Genomic DNA, 19,240 nt, shown 5'->3' with positions numbered 1-19,240 from the left:
CAAGGTACGATGTCCCAGTATTCCCCAGATCAGTGATCTAGTGTCTTCTTATAGGGCTTTGCTTTATTAGCTGCCCCGATATCAAACGGTTTCAAGGCACTAAAAGAACAGAACAGACTCTCACAGCAGCTGACTAACTTGAACAGAAAGAGTATTTTTGAATTTTCTAAAGCCACGCGCCTCTCGGTTCTCCTCATCTTCAGCAGCAGAGCATCACATATCCAGGGTGTCAAGAGTTGGACACATCGGTGTACAGCTCGAGCCCAGTTCACTTTAGAAACAAAGAACTACAGAGGGGTCCAAGGAAGCCCCGACTAGGGCGGGATCAAGGGTGTGGAAGATCTTGTCATGAAGAAAGAATTTTAAATTGCATTCTATGCTGCATGCCTCATTAGATGGATGAACATCCGTAACTTAGTGACCACTCTCAGTAAAATATTGAGCTTCTGAGAGATATACCAACAAAACAACTATGCTGTTACAATTCTACAGCCTGTAGTAGATGGAGGCAGCTACTAACAAGACTTCAGCAGGAAAGGCGCGGCTTTCCTCAGTATCAGTAACAAGGAGGAAGCTCACCACAGAGTTCACCTGTTTTTTAAGTGATGCTTTGACATCGAAAATGACTTCTGGGAATTAATCACAGCTGATGGGATAGAAGGAGGTGCCATGCAAATCCAGCGTAGTCGCGTCCCAACAATCAAGGATCTTGCTGATAGCTAGCTGCTCAATCTTACTTGTTCTGAGTTTAAGAAGTTGCACTCGCCCACAGATGGGCTTCCTCCAGCCAGACTCTGCCTCGCGGTAGATGATTGGGCGCTTTATACTCGTCGCATGATGAGCTGCGGGTCATCTGCTTGGGACATTCCTCTACAGGCAAATACTCTAAAGAGAACAAACGGGTGGATGAATATGGTTAAAAGGGTGAGTGGCAATGACGAGCCCTATGGGAAGTCATTCAGGCCTTGGCTGCATTTCCCCGTGTTTTCCAGTCACATGGCTGCACTGCAGGCTTTGCGGTAGGCCCTCTCACATCCATCCCCGTTTTCCCCGGTAAAGGTAAAAACATGTTTTTTTGTGTCTCTTCAGTTCAAATGACTTGCAAACAAACAGTAGCCCAGTGCAGGCACTGCTCCACAGCTAACGTTCAGAGTTGTAAGGGACCTTCCGTTGCGGCTTCCCCTTTCGGACCTGTGTACCAGGATGAGTCTTCCTGCCCAACGTTTCTCTAAGGCATGAGACCTGAAATGAATGATATACAGTGCATCAACTTTGGCGAATGAGCCCACCAAGAGACACAGCAAGGACTGGAAGTTGTGATGGAGCATACATTGGCGGCTGGGGCACAAGGACACAATTGTGGTTCCTTAAAGTTTTGGGCTGCTCACTTCTGGTTCACCAGGCAAACTGCTCGGAAAGGAAGTGTGATCTTCATTCTTTCGCTGTATGGCAACTTTGCAAGTTGTATGGCTTCCCAAGATTCCATTGAAGGTTGCCCCTAGCTGGGTGTCCTTCCACACTTGTTCTTTTTCTTCCCTTTCAAAATCCTAACTCTCACTTTGGTCCTCTTACGACAATTGTTCTCATCTGCCTTACCCACCCTGAGCTTCTCCTGCCAGAAGGACCTAGAAAAACTTCAACATTATATTTAATTCCCAACTCTTGTGTTGCAATTATCTACAGTGCAATTCTGTGACTTGAAGTGTGCACTACTTCACTATCCAGTAGTCACTCTTCTACAAGAACCTAAGGGTGTGAGAAATTTGCTTAATGGTATGACATTTTCAGAAAATTACGCAAAATTATGCCTAAATATGTGAAATGCAAATCATTTACCACTATACCTTAGCGTGAAATGCACATTCACGTCTTGCCACAAAGCTACAAATCGAGCTATAAAAATTTTTTTTAAAAAATTGTGCAACAAAACACAATTGCTGAGAACACCGGCCATTCATGTTCTGGTTGTTCGCGCTGTTCCTATGTGAGGTTTTTACCATGAATGCAGTGTAATGAACAGACTGGAGTACTTTCAAGTAACAAGCGTAATGCTAAATTTCCAAAATTACGTGAATTATACCAGTGGAATATAAATTTCACTGAGGCCTACAAGTAGTCAGAAAAGAACAGAGAAGACAGCACCTGGTGTCCTTGCTTTTTGTCCTCCTTTCCTTTTGTAGGTTTCGCCTACATACAGCTTTAGCTACCTGGTGAGAGCTCCTTTCATCACATAACACACCTCATTTAGCAAAGCCCCTTTCAGCCACTGAATACTGTGGTTCAGCTGACTAAGTACTGGTTCATATGATTGTCTATTAGCAATGTTAGCAACCCATGATATTTCTCAGCTGTGCACTACTTTTAAAAGTCCACTCAAAAGCTGTCATTAATGCCTTTCCCTTTAATTTTTATTTATTGGGAAGCCCCTGCTCGTTCTCTGTCCTCTCACTCACTCCCTGTGTCCCCCCACCCCCAAACCCCATCCAAAGTCCTGCTCTCTCATCTGGTGCTCCCCAGCCTGTCTCACCTGTAGGAAAGTGCCCTTTTTGGTATGGTCCCCCCACCCCCTAATTTATGCTGGATATCCGATGCTAACTTGATGGTGTGTGCTGGAATCCTGCTAACCAGGCCCCGGTACCTGTGTTTTTCACACAAATGTACCATTGCTTCCACAATTGGCACACCCCTGAAACACAGCTAAGTCCCTTGTAAAAGTTACCAGTGGTCCCAAGTTCCCTGTGGCCAGAGAGGGTCCCTAAGAGCTGCAGTATGTCTTTTGCCATCCTAAGGGACCCCTCACCAAACACATGCGCACTGCCATTGCAGCTTGTGTGTGCTGGTGGGGAGAAAAAAGGTGAAGTAGACATGGGATCCCTCAGGGTGCCATGCCCACAAACTACTGGCTGTGGCTTAGGTAAGTCACCCCTCTAGCAAGCCTAACAGCCATAAGGCAGTGTGCATTATACCACAGAAGAAGCAATATGCCCCAACAGTGTCTAAGTCCATTCCTAGCCATTCTGAGTGCAGTGTGGCCATATTGAGTAATTGGGCTGGGAGCTTGTACGAACTCCACAGCTCCATGATGGCTTCACTGAAGACTTGGATTTATTGAAAAATGCACACAAAGGGCATTTAGAGATGCCCCCTGTGTTTCACCCATCTCTCTAGTGTAGGGCTGACCAGTCTGTGGCAGCCTACCACTAACAGAAACGTTTCTGACCCCATGGGTTGAGTGCCTTTGTGCTCTCTGGGGTCAGAAACCAAGCCTGCTCTGGGTGGAGGTGCATCACACTTCTCCCCTGCAGGAACTGCAACACTTGGCGGTGAGCCTCAAAGGCTCCTGCCTCTTGTTACACTGCCCCCAGGGCACTCCAGCTACTGAAAGATGCCCACCCCCAGGACCAAGCCTCACTTGACGGTAGGTCTGGTGGGAAAAGGAGTAAACACCAGGAGGTGTGCCCACCCCAGCTAGTACCACCCTTAAGGTGCCCAGAGCGGAGGTGAACCCCTCCTGGCATAATCCTCCATCTTGCCTTCAAGGATATTAGCCAACAAGATTAGAAATGTGCCCCCTCCCCAAAGTGAGTGGGCACAGGAAGGGTGTAGCCGCCCTCAGGGACAGTAGCCATTGACTACTGCCCCCTTGTAACCCTGAACCTTGCTCTCCAGATTCCTGGTGACCTGAAAACAAGGACTGAAGAGCGGCACCAGCAGAGAAGACTCCAGATAACAACTGACTTGGTCCCAGCCCTACTGGCCTGTCTGCAGCTTTAAGAATCCTGCTACAAGACGACAACTCGTCCTGCAGGACCAGTGACCTCTACAACCCCCCCAGGCCCTCCCCAACGAGGACTGCCTGCCTACCCAAGGACTAGGATCTCCCAAGGACAGCGGGCCTGTCCACAAAGAAGCCTCCAAGGAGGACTCCAGAACCGCCCCAGATCGGCAAGACAAGCCCACTCTGCACCAGACGCCTGTGGCCCCTATCCAGGTAGCCCACCAGTCCAGAGAAGGTCCCCAGGCGATTCTGACCTCTAGTCCACTCTGGGTTGACCTCTCCTGATGATGCCTGCAGCCTAAATACAGGGATTGCCCTGACCGCGACTGGCTCCGGTGAAGATTTCCCAACAACTAAAAGGTACCTCTGCACCCACAGCCCGCTGGCCTTGGGGAACTCAGCTGACGGTCCCGCAACATCCAGTGAGCTCTACTTACCTGTCCAGCAGTTGGTTTTCTTCAGTCGACTCCCTGGACAACACCTGCAGCATCTTTGTGACCTCTGGGTCCCTCGTTGAAAAGCATTGGGCGCCCGATGCAGTGTTTGCACCCTGCCACCCCTGTGCTGCTGAGGGTGTGTGTTTGGTTTGGATCTGTGACCCCCACCTCCCCCCGGTGCTGATCTAAGCCCCCTAGGTCTGTGCCCTGAAGTCACAGGTACGTACCTGCAAGCTGTTTCTTTCTGAGCGCCCCCTGTCTCCATAGGATTCCACTGGGCGCCCAACACCAACTTTGACCTCTGCACTGGCCAGCCCAGTGTTGCACCTTTGGTATCTTCCTAAACTTTGCCCTGTGGACACCTTAACCCCTGAAGACTGGGATCGCAAGTTGAGTACTCACCTAAAAATTGTTATTACTTTTCCTCTACTAGGATTGCATTGCTTCCTATGAGAAATTGTGCTGTGTCCACTTTTTAAACTGAAAAGCATTACTTACCTGTAAACCGTTTTACTTGTGAATTCTAAACAAAGTGCATTTGGTACTTGAAGTGATACATTCTTGAAACTGTACTTACCTGTAACAAAGATCATTTTAGTTCTAGAAATAAAGTATATTTTTAGATACATAAAAACATTGGCCTGGAGTTAGTAATTGAGTGTGTGCCTTATTTCTTCACTGTGTGTGTACAACAAATGCTTAGCACTACCCTCTGATAAGCCTAACTGATCAACCACACTACCACAAAAGAGAGCATTTGTATTATCTACTTTAGCCTCTGAAAAGCCTCTGAGGACCCACCGGACTCTGTACACACCATACCTTACTTTGGTATAGTATATAAAAAGCCATCCTCCAACATCACCCACATAATTTTTTTCACCTTTCTTGTTTTCTTCAAGAGCTCATCAGCTGCAAAATGCTAAAGCACTAGTTACTTCACTTTTAAGTGCAGTAGACACTTTCAATTTCAGTTTACTGATCCATCGTGGCTGTAAGATTCCGAAAAAAAGTCCAAAATGGCCACCAGCAAGACTGTTACTTCTGTGTGCTCAAATAGCGACATATACGCAGGGCTGCTGAAATTATGCAATTTTGCTGCAATTTTCTCATAATTATAGTTTTGCTGCATTTGCCACATAATCCATAATCTGTTGCATAACTTGCAATTTTTAACAAAAACATTTTGTTTCTAGCTCATACGGTTCAAAAATTACTAAAAAGGCAGTGGCGTGTTGCCATGCAGTGGGAGGTCCTTTGCAGAGGTGACTGATCACCTTTCTGTTACTTATTGCCATATTTGGGTGTTAAACTGGTACTAATGAGGTGCAATCCATGTCCAGACTGTTAACCAGTGAAAAAATTATTAAGTAATGAAGTAATATTATCACATAACATGCTGCATTATGCCGCATAATTTACCCCTCTCCTGCAGCATAATTGCAGTGGCCCTGCATATACGCAAGCTTGTGTGCATAAGGCAGGCAACCATCTTGAAATACCATACTCATACGTCAGAGGCCAGTGGCCATATTGGTATTTTTGTTTTAAAAAAACTTTACTATTCCAGCATGGCTGATAGCGAAGTCATAACAGTAAACTCAAACACGCACTGGCATAGCCAGTACGTCTCGCCTTTTAGCACTTCTAATCGTTTAGCCACACAACACATATATGAAGTCTTACGAACAATGTACTTACCTTTAAAATATGCAGTGAATTGCTGCTGCATTGGGCCACTAAAATAAAAGGGAATACCTTTGGGTGGACATGTACCGGAGTTGTAAAAGAAATCGGAGCTGGTTTAAATTGAATGCATGCCTAACAATATCTCTTGTTATGTATTCAATAAAGGAGGAGAAAGGCTGAGGTGACTTTGATGGTGTTCAAACCCCCGACATGCAAGTTACACATATTAGCAGTAGGATTATTAACCCACCAATCTATATGAGAGGCAATCCGGAATATCACTATTGATGCTCATTAGCATACTCAACTGTGTTTCACTGGGTCTAGGTTACACAACATAAAGAAGAAAAAAAAAAACACTGGGCTCAAAAAGCTGCAACGTTTGCCCAAACAGTAAAAGTTAAAAAAACAGTACCTGAATCTTGTTGGACATTGGGGGAGAGCTCTGCTTCAGTGATGCGTAACAACCAGACGAAAACAGTAAGGGAGAAGGGGAAGGCAAGTTTGTTTCTTTTTCGTTTATAATCAATTCTATTTTTTAAAAAAAGTTGCCCCTTCCAAAACAGCAACAGCAGGTGGGTGCAGAAGAGGGGATGGGGCGAGCACACAGGCCCTTGTTGCTAACTGCTGACAAGTACTCTTCCTGACAATTGTGTCTAACACGGCGGCACCTGATCCATAAGTCACACTTCCAAATCTACCTCACTTGTGCAGAAGAAATGACCAGGATGGACAGAAGCCTTAAAAGAATGGGTGGTAACTGGTTTGAAAAATGCTTTATTAATGCTAACAAAACCCTGCTTCTGTTTTTTAGGGGCAAGCGCAAGGCGCTCCGTCCCCTGATGTAATCTCTCTTTGGGCTTCTAACCACACCCAAGCCACGTCAGTCCCTTACATTGGTTTGCGGGCTTGCCTTTTAAAATCCACTTGCTTTCATTTGTAAAAGGCATGATTAAGTCATGCCTTTTCTGGTGTTTAGCCCTCCTGGAGCGCACTGACCATCTACTGGAAACATACAAGGCTTCATGTTTTCCGTATATGGTTTCTGGGCTACCTTTTCTCTTTATTTAGCAGCGCAATCGCGCTCGTTTTTTTTTTCTTCCATTTAATGTGGCAAGAAAAGTCCGGTTGGGAGTTTACAACTGCTAATAGCTTTAACTCGGCGAAATGCGAGAACCGTTGCATTGCAAATGCTTCTTTTTCTTGGAGCCTCAAGGTATATACAAATATAATTCTGCAATAGAGGCAAGCTTCCATTTACTAACCGTGGGCTAACTCTGTGCGTTTCTAATGCACAAGAGCCAGGATTTGTGTAAGAAATAATGTAAGGTTTGTGTTGTTTTAACTTAACAGAATCGAATATGAAGCAACCATTCTGACTAAACTTGGTGAAAACATAATGTTTACCACTGAATTGATATAACACTATCTTTGCTTTATGATAATATATTTTATTACCAAATCGCACTTATTTTATCGACTGCGCAGGTGTTTAAGGCTGAGCCAGGATTGAAAATAGTAAGGGACATGTGGGGTGAATCTGCAGGAAAATAAATCGGAATACCTTTGGGTGGACATGTACCAGAGTTGTAAAAGTAATCTGCTGTCCAGCAGCATGGTGTTTACCAAACCATCTGTTCCCCTGCAAGACAAGCGGCCTCAATGTCTTCCTTTCCCAGGAACAGAGCCATGTTGCTGCTTGAGACTAGAGAAAATGCAGAGTCTAGATAACAAGACCCCCACTGAAAAAGAAGGCAAGGTTGTTTTCGAAAGAGACTTGTACTGAAAAGAGAGATTTGAAAAATGCTGGATCCCCACACCTCCTTGCAAAAAACATTACCAACATAAACAAGCATTCACAATGCAACGGGTCTCGCATTTGCTCAAGTTAAAGCTATTAGTGTTGTGAATTCCTAACCGGACTTTTCTTGCCACACAAATAGAAAGAAAAAAAAATGAGCACAATCGCGCTATGTAAAACCCAGCACGATCGCGCCGCATGGAAAATAAAAAGATAAAGTAGTGCAGAAACCAGGATGAAAACATTGAGTCTCATACGTTTTCAGTAGTTGGTCGGTGCGCTCGAGGAGGGCTAAACACCAGTAAAGGCAGGACTTATGCATGCCTTTCACTAATGAAAACAAGCGGATTTTAAAAGGCAAGCCCACAAACCAATGAAAGGGATAGTTGTGACACAGGCGTGGTTACAAGCCCAAAGAGAGATTACAACAGGGACAACCCTACAAAATGCTGTCATCTGGGCACGTTTTGCCCCGAAAGCCAGAACGAGGCAAGAGAAAAAAGTAGTGCGCAGAAAGTAACAGAAATGAACAAAAGAGAACGACTACATATAAAAGGGTCAACCTCTATAAGAGGGAACAAAACAACAAGGGGAGGGACAAACAAAACCAATTGTCCACAGAAAAGCAAGGATTTTCGACTAGCACAGAAACAAATGAAAAGCATGGGGCGTGCTCTGAGCCCACAAAGAAAAAACAGCATGTTTTGAAGACAGCGCATGCCCACTGCCTAGGTGAGACCTAAAAAAATGTGGTAATGAAGCACAAATGCAGGCAAACACTTCCAAAGCTAAAAGGTTGGTACTTGCATTGCCAAAGCCTTTTCCTTATGGGGTTTATGCCAACATGGTATATCGACCCCTCTACCATTTCGGCCTCCGGCTTGACAGTTTCTGTTTCCCTTCATTGTTTAGCAGTCTCTTTTTGTTCCCATGCTGGTGACCCCTGCCCTAGAGAAACTGTGTGTTTCAGCGTAGGTTTGGAGTGCGAGATTTGGAGAGTGGGGCAGCGAGGTCGAAAATAATGCTCCGGACCTAAGCTACAGAAAAGAGAGCATGTCCATTAAAAAAAAACAGAAGATGCTTAACGTGTGCAAGCATCAACAGAGAGAACAGAATTAAATACCACAAAAAATCACATCGAGACTACCATACAATACAAAAAGAAAAATTCTACGCGTGGCGTATCTGCACGGGCATAGTGAGTAGGCACGGATGAAATGAGAGGCCTGTGTTGGGGGAATTTTGGCGACTGTTGAAAACCAAACAATCCAACACTAAAAGGCATTTTCAGACACAGTGAATACAAAAAAAGAAAAAAAAATATATATATATATATATATATATATATATATATATATATATAAATAAATTGAGGGGACATTTTAATGCACTTAGAACTGCCCTGTATAGGCAGCCCAGCCTATCAGACTTCGCAGCTGAAAAGCCACTCCCATATCAAAGACCTCTCAAGAGAGTGCGAAATCTCAATCTTTCTCCCCCCCCCCCTCCGAAAATAATAACATACCAGAGTGTACCGAGGGCACGCTTGGGGGATTTTTAGCGGTGAATCTCTGATGCAGCTGCTGAAGATGTTTGCAAAATAGCACGGGCATAAAAAGTGTTTCAAACGTATATACACCGCTTCAGACATCTTGCAAGCCTGTGTCTGGAAATCAGGGAGCGGCACGTGCGAGGTGAGGGTTAACTGCAGCGCTCCATCTCGACAGTTCGAGTAATTCTAACCAAATCGCCACACTGACATGTCACTGGTAATAATGAACTGGTCGCCTTCCCTAAACGCAGCGCGTTTGGGCTCATCCGCGAGACCCGCGCTCGCGATAGACAAAGAACTGCTTGGAAAAAGGCGTCTACCGAGACTACTCGAGCGCAGATCACAAGACCTTCAGAGATTGTATCACTATCAGTTGTTTTCAAATGCAGCTTTCAGCGCTGTGTAAGGGAGGGGTCATTCAAAGGTACAACTGTACCTTTATTGTGTTTTTTCTTCAAATAAAAAAAAGTCCCAAAAGGGGATCCGTCAGAAAACCAGCGACTTAGCAAGCAAGGAAATCCTGCCATCCACACCCATCTCCTGGTTTGATATTAAAAAACATACACTAACTGGGACAAAATGACCCCCACACCTACGGTCCGCGTCCCTATTAATAACTATGTCCCTGGAGAAAGCCTGCGGGCCTTGGCACCTCATAGCATCTACCAGCAGTGAACGCACGCTCAACAGCTGTTAACAATGACCCAGCGAATCCAGGGCTAACAGGAGCAAAGACAACACGAACTAGGGAGAAATAAACTGTCAACTCCAACTGGGTTTGCGGGGAGTGGGAGATTCTGAGCCCTAACACTCGGCTTTTGGGGCGGGTGGTGTGGTGCTGTGAATACAGGGGATGTCCTTGTGGAAAGGTTAGATAGGGTGGTGCCGCGGACTTCAAAGCTGCGGGAAGTTAGGGCTGACTCCTCCTTTGTTCTAGTGAAGGGCAGCACACGGTTAGCATGGCCTGTGATAGCCCCCTTAAATTAGCGGGCAGTAAGGGCTTGCTTTCACCTGGTTATCGTCGGGTCTTGTTTTTGGTGAGGCAGGGCGCCACTGTGTACGGATATAGTTATAGTGTTCGGTGCGCATGTAGGGCAGCCAGCGGTTTTTGGGCAGGATGTCAAGATTTTAAGGGAAGTTGGTCTGTGGAGACCCAGTTTGCAGGGTGCAGGGGCAGTAGGGTGGCGATGTGCAAGTCAAGAGAAAGTTTACAAGTTGGGGTGTATATGTAAATGTTCGGATTAATGCAGGTTTGGAGTGATGACATTTGTGTTGTTCTACAACATGGGTAGTCGCAAACATTTTCCCGGGGGCCAAAATGTTTCGTCTGTGATGTGACCGAGGGCCGCATTAATGCTAGCAGCAGCACTCAGGAGGAGAAAGCTCCACGGGGTGGTGCCAGTAAGGTGGGTGTACTGGAAGCAAAGCATATACAGCCGATGAACTGCACAATGTGAAACCAGAACACCTGGAATTAATCCCAGTTTCCCCACTTTACTAAATTGTGTGATCTTAGGCAATTGTTTTGTTCCACATTCCCTTCCCCCCCCTCATTATCACATATAAAAGGAGGTTGAGATACATGGCTTCAAGATGTGCAAAACCTTCTCCTGTGTTCGATTTAATAAGCTATAATGTTGTTCGAGTATAAGAGGAACCCAGCCCAAACAGTGCACTTAACAAGTGACTTGCATCTTAGCTCACTATTGACACTGTTGTTAGGGTGGGGGAAAACGAATGTAAATTCATGGTTGAAAACTATTGCTTAAAATAATATATATAGTTATCAAGGCTCTGATAACATGTGATGTACGAAGGTGAAACGGAATATATGTTAATGAAATACACTTTCTGAATTTTAAATACATTTTATCATTATTTTACATTTTTGATGCAAGAAGTCTTTAAAAATAAAGGTGTTTCTGAAGTTAAATAGTGGAGGATAACCTAGTTACTTCTCTTCTTTAACTTCAGTTAACCTTTACATAAAGGCTTGTTTCTTTATTTAACTTCTTCGTTAATGAAAGTGCTGATTCAAGAAAATGGTAGCCCAGTGCTGCTTTTGACCTGGGGGCCGCATGCAGCCCCCGGGCCGTACTTTGAGTATCAATGTTCTACAAGCTCATGTTTAAAACTGAGGAGGGGAAGGCGGATGGTTTAGGTTGTTCAAGAGGCTGTGGTTTTAAATTACTTTGTTTGGCACATTGTTTACCTACAGATTGCACCTTTCTCCTTAAAGAAGCCTTTCTCACTTTCTATATGACTTGTGGTTTCCGGTCTGTGTCGTCCCGCCCGAAAAGAGGTCACCATTCTCACAACGTAATTTCTTAGAAGACCCCCCCCCTACAGCTATATATTTAGTAACAGGAAACGCAAACCCAACACCCATGCTTCAGAAACGAGATTCTGACCAGTCATATAGCACGTGTGCAAAAAATACACCCAAATTCCAGGCTGTAACTCCGAGTACCACGTAGACATGATCAGCAGACACATACCCAAGACTGGCAAGCAGATGTGCTTGGTCAGACGGACAGAGATATTCATAGGCAGACACAGGGATAATCGCAACAGATGTGAACCGACCTACAAGTACACCTTGGACCTGCAGTCATAGATATACAAGGATGTATATATATAAGTATATGAATCATTTGTATAACGAAACATGAAGGGAGATCTACAGAATATGGCTCATCATATCTCAGATAATTTCGCCCTGAGGTAAAAGAGGGACCGTAGACTCCCTCTCCCTAAGTCATGTAGCTACTGCTATTGTGCCAACCTAGTTCCATAGCACGGCAGGAGACCTGGGTGCTTTCATTGAACGTTTAAAGGGAAGTGAGAGCTCCTACAAAGAACAAATGGAAAGTCGGGAACGAACGAGCAATGAGATTTGCAGGAACAAAATAAGAATCATCTCTACACTTTGTGTTGCGCACTCTACACTTTCTCTGATCTCTAGACGTTGATAACAGTTGTTAATTACTACGCGGGCAACTGGGATAAAGCAGGGTGGGGTGTTTGGTTGACTAAAATATCCAGCAAGAAAAATCAAATGACGAAGCATGGTGTGATAGGTTTATTTTGACATTTCACAGGGGTTAACACTGGGCCAAGGTTTCACCTCGTTAGTACTAATTGGACACCCAAACCAAACCCAGCAATAAGCCAGAGGGTTTGCCGCATTCGTAGTAACTTTTGATCCGTTTGAGCTAGAAAGATTTTTTGGGTAAAAATGTAGTTTCATCATTATTCAAAAACGTTATGGCGCAAAACCGCAGAATTCCAGTGACCCTAATGATGACCCAACTCTAAGTATTAAATGCTGAGAGACACCCACACTATAAGACACATACCCTTCACGTTACACACTGAGCTCTACGCTGGCTGAATTTAGTTCACCGAGCTGCCTTACATTTTATACTAACAAACAAAGAGATACACGTGTAGATTCATAGAGGTAGACACTTGGGGGCAGTCACAGACTGACATACACACCCTACTGTGCGATACCGTCAGAGACCGCTAATCAGAGAGAGCACATTTATAAAAGGAGTTAAAGAGAAAGTGTCGAAGTAAGACGGGGCAGACAGTGATCCAAACATACATTCACCAGGGCTCGTGACAGACTGCCAAAGGTAGCCAGGGCGAACACATACATGGACATTCACACAGAGACAGGAAAGGAAGGGCACGGACACATCTACAGACCCATGTTCAGACCCTCACCATGGCGAAACCAGAGAGCAGGGCCGAGGTGCGACTGGAAGCCTTGAGCTTGGCGCGGCTGAGGTAGAGGCGCCTCCAGTTGAGCGCATGCACCGAGTGCTGGTTGACGCTCATCAGCTCCACGTAGCTGCGGCTCACGAAGTCCCGGTAGGTGACGGCCGGCGCCTCGGTGAGGCTCGGGTTGCGCTGCTCCTCGTCGCCGCTGGCGTCTTGCTTGCTCCCGCCGCCCACCTCTGCCGCGGGCTGCATGGGCGCGCAGGTCCTTCCACCCCTCCACTGGGGGGCGCGGCGCCGATTTACTGGTGGTCCGAGAAGCCAATGGCGGGAAAGTTGAAGTGAGAGAATACCACAATAAAAGAGCCACCTGGGACCGTCACAGTAAACCGGAGCTGCCGAGGAAGCCGCGGTCAGAGCGAGCGCAGGTAGTGCTGTGCCAAGGAGGAACTGCGGCCGGATGTCCTGAGCGAGCCCTGGAAGGAGCAGCACTGAAGGAGCTGTCGCAAAGAACACGTGAAGAAACCGCGCAGGGGAACTACCACGGCGGGGGTGGTCTGTTGGGGATGGTCCCAAGGGTAATAAATCTTGACGAATCTCTGAAGGAAAGTCCCGCTGTCGTGCTTCAGACAGAGAGGAATCCTTCCTTTGCACGGCCCCAGGCTCAGGCTGGAGAATCGCTTTAAAAGAAACTGATCTCTGCTGAGCTGCAGGGGGCTGAGGGGGCGGCTCCAGGAAGCGCTGAACTGTGCAGCCCGGTGATCTGTCCGCGCCTAGCCCGGGGTGGAAGTGAGTCACTGGGAGGACCGAGGCAGTCCTTCCCCTCCCAGCAGATACACAAACACGACATGCACACAGAGCGCGGAAGTGTTGGAGAGGCGGTGCCACTTAAAGCTGTAGCTTCTGCGTAGCGCACTGTAGGAAAGTACCATCTTGCCTGGCATGTTACCCCCATATTTCACTGTATATATGTTGTTTTGGTGTATGTGTCACTGGGACCCTGCCAGCCAGGGCCCCAGTGCTCATAAGTGTGCCCTGTATGTGTTCCCTGTGTGATGCCTAACTGTCTCACTGAGGCTCTGCTAACCAGAACCTCAGTGGTTATGCTCTCTCTGCTTTCTAAATTGTCACTAACAGGCTAGTGACCAATTTCACCAATTCACATAGGCATACTGGAACACCCTTATAATTCCCTAGTATATGGTACTGAGGTACCCAGGGTATTGGGGTTCCAGGAGATCCCTATGGGCTGCAGCATTTCTTTTGCCACCCATAGGGAGCTCTGACAATTCTTACACAGGCCTGCCACTGCAGCCTGAGTGAAATAACGTCCACGTTATTTCACAGCCATTTACCACTGCACTTAAGTAACTTATAAGTCACCTATATGTCTAACCTTCACCTGGTAAAGGTTGGGTGCTAAGTTACTTAGGGGGTTATTCCAACTTTGGAGGAGGTGGTAATCCGTCCCAAATGTGACGGATTTACCACCAGCCGTATTACGAGTTCCATAGGATATAATGGACTTGTAATACGGCTGGTGGTATATCCGTCACTTTACCGTCACTTTTGGGACGGATTACCACTTCCTCCAAAGTTGGAATAACCCCCTTAGTGTGTGGGCACCCTGGCACTAGCCAAGGTGTCCCCACATCGTTCAGGGCAAATTCCCCGGACTTTGTGAGTGCGGGGACACCATTTCACACGTGCACTATACATAGGTCACTACCTATGTATAGCGTCACAATGGTAACTCCGAACATGGCCATGTAACATGTCTAAGATCATGGAATTGTCACCCCAATGCCATTCTGGCATTGGGGAGACAATTCCATGATCCCCCGAGTCTCTAGCTCAGACCCGGGTACTGCCAAACTACCTTTCCCGGGGTTTCACTGCAGCTGCTGCTGCTGCCAACCCCTCAGACAGGTTTCTGCCCTCCTGGGGTCCAGCCAGGCTTGGCCCAGGAAGGCAGAACAAAGGACTTCCTCAGAGAGAGGGTGTTACACCCTCTCCCTTTGGAAAATGGTGTTAAGGCAGGGGAGGAGTAGCCTCCCCCAGCCTCTGGAAATGCTTTCATGGGCACACATGGTGCCCATTTCTGCATAAGCCAGTCTACACCGGTTCAGGGATCCCCCAGCCCTGCTCTGGCGCGAAACTGGACAAAGGAAAGGGGAGTGACCACTCCCCTGACCTGCACCTCCCAGGGGAGGTGCCCAGAGCTCCTCCAGCGTGCCCCAGACCTCTGCCATCTTGGATTCAGTGGTGTGCTGGCACACTGGACTGCTCTGAGTGGCCAGGGCCAGCAGGTGATGTCAGAGACTCCTTCTGATAGGCTCTTACCTGTGTTACTAGCCTATCCTCCTTCCTAGGTAGCCAAACCTCCTTTTCTGGCTATTTAGGGTCTCTGCTTTGGGGAATTCTTCAGATACCGAATGCAAGAGCTCACCAGAGTTCCTCTGCATCTCTCTCTTCACCTTCTGCCAAAGGATCGACCACTGACTGCTCAGGACGCCTGCAAAATTGCAACAAAGTAGCAAAGACGACTACTGCAACCTTGTATCGCTGATCCTGCCGCCTTCTCGACTGTTTCCTGGTGGTGCATGCTCTGGGGGTAGCCTGCCTCCTTTGTGCACCAGGAGCTCTGAAGAAATCTCCTGTGGGACGACGGAATCCTCCCCCAGCAACCGCAGGCAACAAAAGACTGCATCACCGGTCCTCTGGGTCCCCTCTCAGCACAACAAGCGTGGTCCCTGGAACTCAGCAACTCTGTCCAAGTGACTCCCACAGTCCAGTGACTCTTCAGTCCAAGTTTGGTGGAGGTAAGTCCTTGCCTCCCCACGCTAGACTGCATTGCTGGGTAACGCGTGATTTGCAGCTGCTCCGGCTCCTGTGCACTCTTCCAGGATTTCCTTCGTGCACAGCCAAGCCTGGGTCTCCGACACTCTAACCTGCAGTGCACATCCTTCTCAGTTGTCCTCCGGCGTCGTGGGACTCCCTTTTGTGTCTTCGGGTGGACTTCGGTTCACTCCTCTTCCAAGTGCCTGTTCTGGTACTTTTGCGGGTGCTGCCTGCTTCTGTGAGGGCTCCCTGACTTGCTGGGCGCCCCCTCTGTCTCCTCACCCAAGTGGCGACATCCTGGTCCCTCCTGGGCCACAGCAGCATCCAAAAACCCTAACCGCGACCCTTGCAGCTAGCAAGGCTTGTTTGCGGTCTTTCTGCGTGGGAACACCTCTGCAAGCTTCTTCACGACGTGGGACATCCATCCTCCAAAGGGGAAGTTTCTAGCCCTCTTCGTTCTTGCAGAACCCACAGCTTCTACCATCCGGTGGCAGCTTCTTTGCACCCTCAGCTGGCATTTCCTGGGCATCTGCCCACTCTCAACATTGTTGCGACTCTTGGACTTGATCCACTTGTTCCACAGGTACTCAGGTCCGGAAATCCACTTTGGCTGCTTTGCTGGTGTTCGTCTTCCTTGCATAAACCCCCTATCACGACTTCTGTGCTCTCTGGGGGTTATAGGTGCACTTTACACCTACTTTTCAGGGTCTTGGGGTGGGCTATTTTTCTAACCCTCACTGTTTTCTTACAGTCCCAGCGACCCTCTACAAGCTCACATAGGTTTGGGGTCCATTCGTGGTTCGCATTCCACTTTTAGAGTATATGGTTTGTGTTGTCCCTATACCTATGTGCTCCTATTGCAATCTATTGTAACTTTACACTGCTTGCATTACTTCCTTTTGCTATTACTGCATATTTTTGGTATTGTGTACATATATCTTGTGTATATTTATCATCCTCATACTGAGGGTACTCACTGAGATACTTTTGGCATATTGTCATAAAAATAAAGTACCTTTATTTTTAGTACTTCTGTGTATTGTGTTTTCTTATGATATTGTGCATATGACACCAGTGGTATAGTAGGAGCTTTGCATGTCTCCTAGTTCAGCCTAAGCTGCTCTGCTATAGCTACCTTCTATCAGCCTAAGCTGCTAGAAACACCTCTTCTACATTAATAAGGGATAACTGGACCTGGTACAGAGTGTAAGTAACCCTTGGTACCCACTACAAGCCAGGCCAGCCTCCTACACGCACTCTAACGTAATCCGAGCGCAAAGTCGCTGGTCAGCACAGGTGTCAACTATACATTGGGGGGTCTCAGCTGCAGTCCTACTCTAAACCTATTTCTGGCAAATACTGTGCAGCAACAAAATGCAACTGTTGCAATAAATTAAATAAAATATTGATGGCTTCTGCGAAAATGAATTCAGTCAGCACATTTCTTAGTCCACCCCGTAGTATGGGTGCTCGCAAACATTTTCTAAGGCTAAAAAGTATCAGGTCTGTGGTGTGTCTGATGGTCCTAGGTGGAAGAAACATTTGGTGTTTGTTGTGGCGGGATCTTTGCAGAGTGACATTAGGAGGTGGGAGGAAGATAAGAGGGGAAGGGGATAGATGGGGTGCTAACTATAGTGTGGTACATTACGGGTTGATTACTACGTTTTGTTCAACAGGACCGTTTGAGACCAAGTGGGATGGACGAGCTGTTCTTTGCATGACATTATTAGGCAGCTCCCTGCTGCGCCCCTGGGAATATTGGCGCCCAGGGCTTGGGCCCAGCTTGCCCAAGCACAAGGCTGGCCCTGGATACCAGGAGGGTTAGAGTGGGGCTTTCTGATTGGTGGGGGGAATGTGGGTGTAGGAAAACACATGTACATGGTATGGACACAATCATGGAAGTATTTTGAGGGTTTCATTTCACACTGCCCTCTAAATGAAGCCCCTAGCCTTCAGAAGAGCAATATTTTCCAATACTGAGTTATGCTATCGCTGGATCGCCATCTTTCGACCACACTTTGGGGAAAGCCTTCTCTGCTTGCTTGCTTTACCTTGGGTGAATGAAGTGTGAAAAGTCGGTAACCTGATTATTAATTTCGATGTCAGGACCCGGAGGCGAGGATCAGGCTTACTTTCTTCGTTTTATTTCCACAGCAGCCAAGTCAAAATAATATAAGCAGCATGCAAAACTTAATTTCTCAGAAACACTAGGGAAATATTAAAGTAAAAGTTCATCCAATAATAAAACAGGACTGTCCATAACCCTTTTAGTCTCCTCTCGTTTTCCCACTTTCTTCGCTGCTCCTCAGCTGAGTATTGGGACTCTGGTCCTTTCTCTTATTTGCCATGTTCTAATCAGTGTTTAACATTGCATTGACATTGTGCGGCCTCTGGATCCCAAGACAGCCATGGGCAACAGGTTCATCCTGGTCTTGGTGGACCATGCTACCCGTCATCCAGAAGCTATCCCTCTGAGAACAGTGACTGCGCCCATCATGTCCAGGGCACTTATGGGGATCTTTACCTGTGTGGGTTTCCCCAAGGAGGAGGTGTCTGACCGGGGTACCAGATTCATATTGTTGTATATGAAAGCCATGTGGAAGGTGTGGTGTAACCTACAAGTTCACCATGCCTTACCATCCCCCAAAGCAATAGGTTTAATTGAAAGTTTCAACCACACTTAGGGGCATGATTTAGGGTCTCTCAGAAGCCATGAGGTGTAAGTGGGACATCCTGTTACCGTGCCTATTCAGGGAGAAAACGCAAAAGGACATTGGCTTCAGACCTTTTGAGCTTCTGTGTGGGCACCCTGTGTTAGGGCCTCTCAGTCTGGTGAGGGAGGGCTTGGAGCAAGCTCCTAAGATGCCACCCTGGGATATATTTAGTTACATGCTGGCCTTCAGAACCAGACAGCCGCTTCCGTAAACTCACCAAGGAGAATCTGGAAGCTAGTCAGGAGTACATGAAATGCTGGTATGACCAGAATACTACTCTGGTTGAGTTTCAGCCTGGCCAGAAAATGTGGGTGATGGCCCCAGTAGAGCCCTAGGCTCTACAAGACTGCTGGTCTGGGCCATTTGAGGTGAAGGACCACTAGAGTAATGTCACCTACCTGGTGGACATGCAGACCCCTAGGAACGCTTTGAGGATCCTACACATGAACCACCTCAAGCCACACTTTGAGAGATCTGAATTAACAATGCTCTTGGTCATGGATAATGGGGTGGAAGAGGAAAGTGAACCTCTCTCTGACCTCCTGCCTTCCAAAGAGCAGGACTGGTCAGCGAAGGATGTGAACCTCTCCCCTACTCTGACCCTAGAACAGCAGACAGACTGTCGCCAGTTACTGGGGCATTTCACCTCCATGTTCTTGCTCATCTCTGGAGTCACCAAATAGTGTACCCACGACATTGACA

The 19,240-nt window shown here is 47.0% G+C and overlaps 1 protein-coding gene across 1 annotated transcript in view; it reads right to left on the bottom strand.

The window, feature by feature from the left end:
• Positions 1 to 13,810, bottom strand: part of ORAI3 (ORAI calcium release-activated calcium modulator 3) — a 45,832-nt gene extending 32,022 nt beyond the window's left edge. The window contains exon 1 of the mRNA XM_069244162.1: positions 12,990 to 13,810. Coding sequence (XP_069100263.1) covers positions 12,990 to 13,238 — 249 coding nt within the window. The 5' untranslated portion in view covers positions 13,239 to 13,810. The remainder of the gene's footprint in view (positions 1 to 12,989) is intronic.
• Between the last annotated feature and the right edge of the window lie 5,430 nt (positions 13,811 to 19,240).

The sequence above is a fragment of the Pleurodeles waltl genome, chromosome 7 (genome assembly GCF_031143425.1).
Source record: "Pleurodeles waltl isolate 20211129_DDA chromosome 7, aPleWal1.hap1.20221129, whole genome shotgun sequence".
Taxonomy (NCBI): Eukaryota; Metazoa; Chordata; class Amphibia; order Caudata; family Salamandridae; genus Pleurodeles; species Pleurodeles waltl.
Note: the sequence above shows the minus strand (reverse complement) of the source record. Positions and strands in the feature narration are given on the sequence as shown.